This window comes from Protobothrops mucrosquamatus, unplaced genomic scaffold (genome assembly GCF_001527695.2).
Source record: "Protobothrops mucrosquamatus isolate PMUCROS unplaced genomic scaffold, P.Mucros_1.0 scaffold_294, whole genome shotgun sequence".
Classification (NCBI taxonomy): domain Eukaryota; kingdom Metazoa; phylum Chordata; class Lepidosauria; order Squamata; family Viperidae; genus Protobothrops; species Protobothrops mucrosquamatus.
This window is the reverse complement of record NW_015386370.1, coordinates 2,898,162-2,909,175: the sequence shown is the minus strand read 5'-3', so window position 1 is coordinate 2,909,175 and position 11,014 is coordinate 2,898,162. Positions and strand designations below refer to the sequence as shown.

The window sequence follows — 11,014 nt, the reverse complement described above, 5'->3', positions numbered from 1 at the left end:
TGGATTGTTTAAGTTTAGACTTTGGAGTTAGAGATATTAATATTTGTTTACTTGTATTTGAATATTAGCCTAGGTTGGTTTGGGAAGTCCGGGGGGTGGGGGGATGGGTTATAACATTGTGTAATATCTGTGATGTATTTCTTTTTTTTTTATGATAAAAACAATAAAATTTTATATTGAAAAAAAAAAAAAAAAAAAGATGGTGGAGCAATATCTCAGGTGCTATATTTCCTACCAACCGACTGACTGGACCGATCTCCTCCCTTTTGCAGAGGTGGCTTACAATAACTCTGTTCACAGCAGCACTGGCTTCACACCTTTCAGAGTAGCCACAGGAGAAGAGTTCAGCCCGATACCTGAATAACCTTAAGTGCCCTCCGCTTCTCAGACACTTGCTCAATGGGTGAGGGGGTGGGAAGAAGTTTGGAGAGCTATGAAGACTGATTTAAAAAAGACTTCCGAGACCTATAAAAAGCAGGCAGATAAAAAGAAGGCTCCTCAAAGAACATTCCAAGTTGGTGAAAAGGTTTATCTGTCGATTAAATATTTATGCCTCAAATTACCCAGCAAGAAATTAGGACCGAAATTCTTGGGGCCTTTCCCCATCGTAAAGATCATTAACCTGGTCACAGTAGAATTAAAACTCCCTAGGCTTTTAGGGACAGTGCACCCTGTCTTCCATTGCAGCTTGTTGAAACCTTTTCGGGGCTCCACTTTAAAACCTCCCCTTAAGAAGGCACCCGGACCACTTGTGGTAGCGGGTCAGACTCACTATGAAGTAAAGCGTATTCTTGATTTTTGAATTTTTAAAGGGAAATTGTAGTACCCAGTACAATGGAAGAGATACTCACTGTCTGAAGCCACTTGGGTGAAAGCTAGCGATGTGAAAGCCGACAGACTCATCACAAGGTTCTAAAGGAAACACCCTAACAAACCGAGAGACAGTCCCTAACATATGCTTTTGTTTATGTTACAGGATCTGTCCTTTTTGTAAGGGGGGCCAGATGTCAATGTTGCAAACATCGAATGTTTTTGCTTTGACAACATGGAGATGCAGCCATTTTCCTTCTTATTTTTTACTCTTAGAATTAGATGATACTGGGGGGGGAGGAGGAATGTGCATGGGAGTTTAGTTAGATATAACATTACTGTAAGTAGGGTGAGAACCAAGGTTTTTTGAAATAACAGATGATAAGGTAAACAATGCCTCGAAGTTCTTTGAAGAGTTTCATCTGTTGGAAACATGACACTCACATTATATAGTATGTAAACTATTATGGATAAGCATATACTGAATCTTACCAGTTTTTGTAATTAGATTCTTACAATTATTGAACTTTGCACGAATGCTACTTACTAAATTTTGATTTTTTTCTGCAATTTCCATTCTTTTTTGGTGGATCACTTCTTGCAAAACATTCTACAAAAAAAATTTATGACAATTAAGAAAACTTATTTGCAATGCTTATAATTTGTCCCAATCCCAGAAGATTTTAAGTGGCAAATAACAATACACAAAATAAAAATATTGAATTATAGCATCAAACTTTAAATATAAAGGATAAATATGCCTACTGAGGATCTAGGGACCAAAAGATTGCTAAAACAATATAGCCTTAGCTTGCTTACAGAATATTAACAAGGTATAGTGTGGGAAGACAGAATTTCAGAAAATGTGGCTGCTACAGGCATGGGAAATCTAGTTGACTCAAATGAATGGACAGTTTCAATCCTGCCAAAGTGTTGTGTAATATGTCATGGTGCTACACCATATACATCTTTAACAATAATGACCACTACATGGTCATAAAATGGGTCAGTCACATGACTGACACAATTTTACCATTTTTTGGGAGCAGTCATTAAGCAAACCCCACGGTCATTAAGCAAACCAATGATTCACTAGGGCAGGGCTTTTCAACCTTTTCGCAGATTGTACCACTTTTAGGACATGACAATATTTGAGTACCACCAGTACTTAGCAAGGTGTCAAAAATTTGATAACTAAAAAAAGGGGGGGCAGGATTTTGGGTTTTACTGATTAGATTCATTTGTTGTTATAGAAGTGGCTAGTTTATAATATTATGGAAAAGTAAAAAGTTGAGGTTCAATGTTAATGCTTCCTTCTACTGCAACAGAGGAAGTATGTCCTTTTTCCCTTCTCCCCCTCACTTTCCCCCCCTTTTTCCTCCCACTGTGTCCTACTATTTGCTTTTGTATTTTTGCATTTTATTCTATAATCTAATAAAATATTACAAACTGTAGAAAAAAGGGAAAAAGTACGAGTTTTAATTTCTTCAGTGGCGGTTCCTTTGCTGAATCACTTTCCCTTTGCCTTGACAAATGTATGATGAATTTATCCATGTTTATTAATATGCACCACTACCAGCTAGCTCAGGGGTCTTCAAACTTGGCACTTTTAAGACTTGTGGACTTCAACTCCCAGAATTCTTCAGCCATTATGGCTGGTTGAGGAATTCTGGGAGTTGAAGTCCACAGGTCTTAAAGTTGCTAAGTTTGTAGACCCCTGAGCTAGCTGGTCGGCCCTTCTTCTCTCCCTTCTGAGCTCTCCTTCCACTGTGTAGTAAGAATGCATTCCCCCCCCCCCCCAATTCCTTCGCTGTACAGGAATTAAGTGCAAAGCAAGAAAGGCTCACAAAATAAAAAAACACATAAACTCCGGGGCTTTTTTTCTTTAAGCTGCCTCAGGCGTGTCACGTGTCACAATGTTGCAACCCAAGACTGAAATGCTCCAGCAATTGCGAAAAGCTTTAGCCTTAAATTAAGCCTGTTTACCTTCAAAGAAAACTTTCTAAAAGCCATAGACCAAGCATGTCAAACTGCTGGCCTACAGGCCGGATAGGTCATCAAAACCGCGCCCACCCCATTGCCGGCAATGGGGAAAAAGTCGCAATATGCCGCGCGACGTTGCAAGTTTGACATGCCTGCCATAGACAGACTCAAGATAAGGGGGTAAAACTAATTACATTTGTTTAAAGGGATTAAACCTATGGAAGTCAACACTTTGGATTCATTGCTAGCCTAAAATACAGACTAAAATATTCCAATAACCAAAGCACACAAACTGAGCCTCTGAATTACAAAAACACTGTAAAAACTGTAGAAAAATCCTTATGGCAATCCAATCAAGCTGCCAGCTGATCCAGAACTAAATAAACCCACCTCATTTCTGACATGCTTGTCTGCTGGCTTTTCATTTCAGCAGCACTGATTGCATTCTCCCGGCTGGAAAAAATGAACCAGGGGGCCTTTTCTTCCAGCAACAGCTGCTCCTTCTTCCCTGTCCGTTTCCTCCCTGCCTGCTGAGCTCTCCTTCTCTTTCCATGTTGTTTTTTTCCCCTTTCCCGCCCAAACCTCCTTTTATAGCCTCTCCTCTCCCCCTTTTCTTCAGTTCATTTTCAGCTCCGCGCTGCTTCCAGAAGCGCCAATCAGCTGGAGCCAATGAGCTGGAGCCCTGCTGGCTTCTGGGACTTCTGCCAAGCCCAGATAGTCCTGCAGCTGCAGCTGCCTCTCCCTCAGGCTTGGGTCGCTTTGGCTCATTCCCCTCTTCCCCACTACACTTCTCTAGGACGGTCGCGTACCACCTGCCAAAGTACCACAGGAGGTAATCGTACCACCAGTTAAAAGCCCTGCAATAGGGTCACAGTTTTTTGAAAACCAAAAGTAAATGCCAAGTTTTGGCAAAAACTTTGTGGTTACAAAATGCTGCCTACGACTATAAATGCAATTAGGGAGGGGGTGTTGCAACCATCGTTACTTCAAATCTAGGTCATAAGTAGCCCCCTGGTAGGTCCAACATCACTTTCAATAGTCTTGTCATAAGTCCAATAGACTTGTCATAAGTCAAGGTCTATCTGTATATATTTTATAACTTCTCTTAAGTTGTTGTGTAATGGACAGCTAAACACAGCATAGCTTCTGGACATCACATGAACTTTAGTAAGAAGAACACATACTGTTTTCTGCCGATATTCTTGATTGAGTTTATTCTGTAGTTCTTGAATTTCTTGAGACAGCTCCTTGAATTCTACTTGTTGGTCTGAAGGAATAATACTGAGTATATAGAAATAGTGCTCAGTTTAGAGAAAAATGAATTTGACATATAAATATAGCATACAGAAAAAGCTGCTTCTTTTTGATGAAGCTATTTGGCAATCTTAAGTTCTGCAATAATATAATATATTTAATGTAAAATTTTAGATATGTATATGAAAAAATTTTCTATAGATATTTGCTTAGACAATTTCAATTCAATACACAAGATTTAAAAAATCTTAATTTGGAGAGGATGAAATTTAAAGATCTTGCATGAAAATAGCAGGGGAGGTAAACCAATATGATAGACACAAAGAAACACATGACCCCAAGCCACATCTAGGCAAGGAACTCAATTGTTATTTGCACCTAAAATGGTGACTGGAGCTCCAGAAACTTGGTCCAAGAAAAGCACAATCTCATTCCTTTTTTAACTGAAATCAAATCCCTATAATGTTGAGGCTATATTATAGAAACAGAACCACTTTGGTTCCAATAAGCCAGTGTGAGAATGTGTCCTTCCCAAAACATTTCAACCATGCTTTCCATTGGGAATCAAACACACACACACACACATAAATAAGGAGCTCTTCTTTTTTCCTTATTCATTAAGAGGTATGAGCAGAAGAGCATAGGTATATGTAATGGAAAAACTGGAGGAGAAGGAATCTTAGTGACTTTCTCCTTGGAAGAAATAAACTAAATTTGAGAAAACATGGAAAGAAATCACTATTTCCTTTCTCCGACCATGTCCTGACTCATCATGTCATGCAGGCTTTAATTTCATATTATAACACTTATTACAGATAAATATAATCTCCCATAAGTGACAAGAAGTAATAAAGAACAAACCTATTGAAGGACTGTCCCCAAAATTTCCTTATGAGAAATACTTCAAAAGAAATCCCTAGCAGCACCTGTTTATCAACAGTCTTAAGCACTGAACATCCAGAGTCAATTTACAACACTCCCTGTAACAACATGCTATGGCAAATCTTTGATTCAATGCCGTTAACAAGAAAATCTATGTGAAAAGCATGTTAAGCAGAATTCAGATATGCATTCTTCAAAATGAGATTACAAATTCTATGCCCGATAGAAGGTTCTTCAGTCCTATGAACTGATTCTTAATAATTTTAGTATGGGGAACTTATTCAAGTTATCTTACTCCATCTTTTCAAGCTTCACTGTTGCATCCTGGATTGCCACCTGAAGTTGTTGCTCTTTCTCCATTGATGTTTTCTTTGAAAAAGAATTTACATTACATGCAATTCAATATATTATAGAAAAATTGCAACTGACTATAAAATGAAATTATATTGGTCAGAGTACATCCTTATTTAATACATTTATGCTGAGCTACAAATCAGGCAGTAAAAGCTCCAGGTTTTGCCACAAAGTTTGAACTGACAATATTGGCTACAGATACATGAAAGCAAGATATAGTGTCTCCATGATTAATTAAACTAGAGAGAAAAATGTCACTTTTTTAATAGCAGCAGATCTACATCTCAAAAAGCTTTTTTTTCTTCAGCAGGTCAGAGTATTAAGCAGATGAATGTTCTTTAAACGTGAGGATAGGAGGACTTTCAGCAAAGTAATTTAACTTTTAGAGAATATTTGTAGCTCAGGATTGAAATGAGGGGTCCTTGGTGCTCTTTGAGCTTGGTTGTTTTCTTGCAGACATTTCTTTACCCAAACTAGGTAACATCATCAGTGCCAGTAGGTAGTGGAGTTTGCTCTTGTTTTATATTCTAGTGGCTTGCCCTGTCAGTATTGGTGAGAGTGGTCTTGATGGTTATTTTCTTGGGCTGTTTACTGCTAGCTTGTTTGGCAGTTCCTGGGTTTGGGATACTGCTTGCTTCTTGATCATTAGTCTAATGTTAATCTTGGTGTTCTCTGCTCCTCTGGGTGTTGATTCCTGGTGAGGAAATATTTTGGTCTTTTTGTTCCCTTTTTGTCTCATAGTCTCTTTTGAATGGTATATGGATAATTCTTCTAAAAAGTGGGATTATCTTTGCTTGAGTACCTGATGCCTAGATGATTGATGAATTCCAAGTGGTAATCTATGCTGATCCGAGTGCTGATTACTGGTGGAGGGGTGCTGGAATCTTTTTCTCTTTAGGGCTGGTTAATGGTCTATTTTGCAGAGCCTATAGATGTTGTTAATGTCCATATGTCTATTAATGGCTGATTTGTCAGAGTGCCAGGCTTCTAGAAATTCCCTAGCATTTTTGGATTTGGCCTGGTCAAGGTCAACTTCAGACCAACAATCAAGTAAGCAATACCCCAATCAAGAAATTGCCAAAGAGCCGTTAGTAAACGGCCCAACCAAAAAATCCCTAAGACCACCCCCACTCATACAGACAGGCAAGACACCAGAATATAAACGGACAGCAACAGCACTCCTTACTAGCCCTAATGATGTTACCTAGTTAGGGTAATGAAACATCTTCAAGAAAACAAGCAAGCTCAGAGAGCATCAAGGACCCCTCATTTCAACCCTGAGTTACAAATATTCTCCTTTATTAATAATCTAGTTATCCAATTTTTTAGTTTTAAGAAAAAACATAACTGATATTATAGGCAAGATGAGACAGCAGCAGCTTTGCAATGTAAGATAGTTTTACTACTGAAAAAAAAGGGAATGAATCCAAATTATACTTGGCCCTTTTTCTTGCAGATTTATATATCCTTTCACCAAAAAGCTACATAAGACTCTTTTACTTTCTTTTGCACTTTTATCTGTCAGGAAGGTTGCAGAACAAGTTAAAGGTTAGCTCAAGATCATCAAATAAGTTTAATATTATTTAGAATTTGACAAATACTAAAGTTTGGCTTTTTGTTGAACTGGCTGAATTTGTAAAAAGCCCAACTAGTATATATTGTTTCTTTTAAAAAACACTATTGAAGTTTTTATTTAATATAATAAAAACTAATAGAAATGAAACTAGAAGGAAAAAGTAATCTCATGCACATTCTAGACAAGGGTAGCTAAACTGTTTACTAAAGTGGCACCAAAAAAATCATTAAATGTATCACACATCACACATAATGAGTAACAGATTAACATCTAGAAAGGTAACAATGTGAAACAAAAGATGCAAGAAGCTGGAAGAAACTTTCTGCAATACACTATTCTCAATTTGTCAGAATTATCATTTCTGAAGATCTGACAAGGAAAAAACAAAAATTAATCTTACATGTGCACTCTGGATTTCCAAGTAGACTTCACGCCGTGAGTTACAGAAGAATAGAAAATTAAGAATACCACTCAAAAACCGAGTTGTCCTCTTCGCTTCTACAAATGAAACAGTTAAAAGACACCCATAGTTTAATAATTTTTTCAAAGAATTATAAGAGTTAAACTCTTACAGTAGTGGCCAAAATTGTGGAAACCTTTTGGAAAAAAGTGTATATTTGAGGTTTGATGGCTAATAACACCACTTTGTTTTGGAGTAGTACCATAAAATTATATATCAATGGAAAGATAATTTAATCAAGAATGTAATGCGATAACGTTTATGAAGGATTTGCTATTAGAATACCAGTTATAAAGAATAAAAGTGAAACATGTAGAAAAAACGAGATATACAAAAATTATCACCATAAAAAAAAATGAGATATACAAAAATTATCACCATGTCAGTTAATACTTAGTTGGGTAACCTTTAGCATGAATTACAGCCTTACAACGTCTTCCCATGGAGTGAACCAAGTCCTTTAGTTCTGCAGCTGTTCTAATGTGAAACCAAGATTGAATTATTGCTTCTATTAACTGGGTTTTATTGCTGGGTCGCTTCTAACAAGTTTTTTAGTTAGCTCCGTAGATTTTCAATTGGGTTAAGGTCTGGGCTATTCCCAGGCCATTCCAGCAGTGGAATATCATTATCTTGAAACCATTTTTTGCACACAGCAGCAACATGACATGGAGCTGAATCCTGTTGAAATATAAATGCTTCATTGTCTTGGAAAAGATCATGTGCAGAAGGCTTCAGTTTGGGCTCAAGTATTTCATTAATGTAGTTTTGGCCATTTATATATCCATTAATCACACAAATTCTGCCCACATCTTTTGATGTCATACAATCCCAGATCATAACACTGGGTGTTTCAGAGTACATGTAATGCAATCAGGATGCAAATCTTCTCCGATTCTTCTTAGGTATTTTAAGCCATCACTACCAAACAGGGAGATCTTGGTCTCATCACTCCAAATAACACTGTCCCATTGTTCCTCTGTCCAGGTAACGTGGGTTTTAGCTCAGTTTAGTCTTTTCAACCTTTGTTTGAGAGATAAAAGTGGCTTTTTTTCGTGGAATTCTAGATTTTAGGCCAAATTCCTGCAGTCTGCGCCGAACAGTCCTGGCACTCAACTTCACATTGCATTACATCATTTCATCTTGTATACACCCAGATTATTTTCTTCTGTCACATAGGCACAGTCTCTTAATTCTTCTATCATCACTTGCTGTTGTGCACCTTTTCCTGCCTTTACCAGTGTGGTTCTGTAGTGACTGAGTCTCCTTATACCTCTTCAAAAACTTAGAAATGCCACCTTTGGTTAAATTTCCGCCAAATTTTCTTCTAATTTCTTTATAACTGTAACCTTGTTCACTTAATAATACTATTTTACATTGCTTTCTGGGCAACCAGTCAACTCTTTGCACCATTACTTTAATTTTTATTACGTTTTACAAGCTCACTAAATGAAATAACACAAAAAAACCCAACCAACTTGATAACGATCACATAACACACTGACAAATGTCCTCCTCTCAGCTTCAATACATGACATCGATAACTGAATCCTACTGTGATCTGATTGGCTCATTGCCAAAACAAGATGACACCTGAGTGGCTCTCTAAACACTCATGCTCATTGGCTACAATCAGATGAAGGAAAGCTACCTGATATCCACCTAAGCAAGTTGTGCTTCCTTTTTCTGGTTATTTGTCTATAACATTTCATAGAATACAGATAATTGAACAAACTTTGTTGCATTAAATTCTTGATTAAATTATCTTTCCATTGATATATTATGTTATGGTACTACTCCAAAACAAGTAGAAGACTATGGGGGGAGGGTGGAAACTCGTTGTAAGGGTTCCTTTCTTGCCTCATTTGTAATGTAATCAGTCAGTTAAATGGATTCATGGAGGAATGGCATTTGGGAATAGTTGGCACAGCAAGTACTGAACACCTTGGACTTATGTCTGGTGGGAAGGAAATTTGTCCAGAATGTTTGTATTGCCTGTTTTGTATTAGTAGCTGCACACACACACACACACACACACACACACACACTTAATAATCACACTGAGTCTATCCCTTTCACCTACCTTCAGTAAAGTTCCCCAGGCTGATTTTTGCTCTGTGGCACCAAAGCTTTGCATGCACAACTTGCTGCAAATTCAAAGGAGGAGGGAATCAGGCCCCCTCAGGTGATTTGCAATTCATATGCTCTCACTGAGGAGGGAGCAGAAAGGAGATTTCCAAAACCCAAGCCCTGAATATCTTGCACTGGTGGACTCAGAGTGGAAGTTCTAGGGCTGTGTGCAATTTTTTAAAAATTAATAGATTGGCTTGCACACTGGCTAACCTCAATTGGACATCAGAAACCTGGATGCACTGAACTAAGAGCTAAGACAGGAAACAACCCTTGAAAATGGGCAGCCAGTGTGTCAACGCTGCTAATATTGAATATTCTTGCTTTGACAAAATATGCAGAACTGTCTGGCACTTTTAGAGTTAACTCAGATGAGAATGGAGAGAGCGAGCAATTTGCGGGGGCTTCAGAAGGAAGTGAACCTTTGCCCCCCAGGCTGGTTGGAGAACGTGACTCATGACAGCAAAAGAGGGAGGGAAAATGCGAGCAAAAATAACTGCTCTGGGGGTGGAGACTTCAGATCTTGGCATCCATCCATGATGTGCCGACAATCTGTTATACTGTTAATAAAGGCTTTTAGGATAAACAATTCCTGGAAGTTATTTGAAGTGTTTCATTAGTCAGAACCTTGACACAGTGATTATGTATTGAGGCAAAACATGGCTGTGAAGAATTTTGGGAGGAATGTGCAAACCTGACTGGGAGCTCAAAATGACATCCAACATTTGAAAATAATTGGCACAGAATATTGGAAATTATAAATTTCTTTTCCACCTAAAAGAACTTTTGCTCTGGCTTTAGACCTTCATGGTTGAAAGGCTCCCCTTTTGGGAGCCACTGCAAGGATCTTTTTCTGCTGCCTCAATTAGTATCTTCCCTTTTTTTGCATTAACAGTTTAAAAGCTTGTGTCAAAGCTAACATCGAATGTTCTTGCTTTGACAACATATGGAGATGCAGCCATTTTCCTTTACTTTATGTTTTACTCTTAGAGTTAGAATTAGATGATAATGGGGGAAGAGGGAGGAATGTGGTTGGGAATTTAGTTAGACAAAACAATAATCTATAATGGTGGGAGCCAAGGTTCTTTGTAATAAGAGACGATAAGACATGGCAGGTTGTAGAACTGGTGGGAAAGCCAGCATTTCAAACTAATTAGAAAATGTGATTTATGACTGTTAGTCGGAGGAGGGAATTGTACTTTGATACTATGTGCTTAGGGGAGGGGAAGCCAGATTTTAGCTTGCACTATGTACGTGCTGATGTGTTGCTACTCGAATAAAGATTCCTTAAGGGAAACTTCCGGTGTGCAGGCGACCTCGTCGGACACAGCTGACCGCTGTCTCCCGCCTGTTTTCGTGTAAAAGCCGCTTTGACAGCAAGCATCAGCTGTCAAACGGTTTGATACCTTTCCCCCGGGCATAAGGGGATCGGTGAGCTGCCCGGGGTAGGAGTTGAGTTCCCGAGTCGTCCTATGTGGACGATGTAGGTTAGAACTCCTCCGGAGCCCCGAGGATTCTCCGCGATCCAGGACGCCTTCGCTTTGGCGAAGCTAGAAGCCGCCGCCACC

General features: G+C 38.5%; 1 protein-coding gene across 1 annotated transcript in view; it reads right to left on the bottom strand.

Moving 5' to 3' along the window:
• Nucleotides 1–11,014, bottom strand: part of NUF2 (NUF2 component of NDC80 kinetochore complex) — an 86,546-nt gene that overhangs the window by 28,512 nt on the left and 47,020 nt on the right. Inside the window, exons 6-9 of the mRNA XM_015832035.1 lie at nt 7,260–7,357; nt 5,225–5,298; nt 3,978–4,074; nt 1,358–1,420 (exon numbers count right to left, since the gene is read on the bottom strand). Coding sequence (XP_015687521.1) covers nt 1,358–1,420; nt 3,978–4,074; nt 5,225–5,298; nt 7,260–7,357 — 332 coding nt within the window. The remainder of the gene's footprint in view (nt 1–1,357; nt 1,421–3,977; nt 4,075–5,224; nt 5,299–7,259; nt 7,358–11,014) is intronic.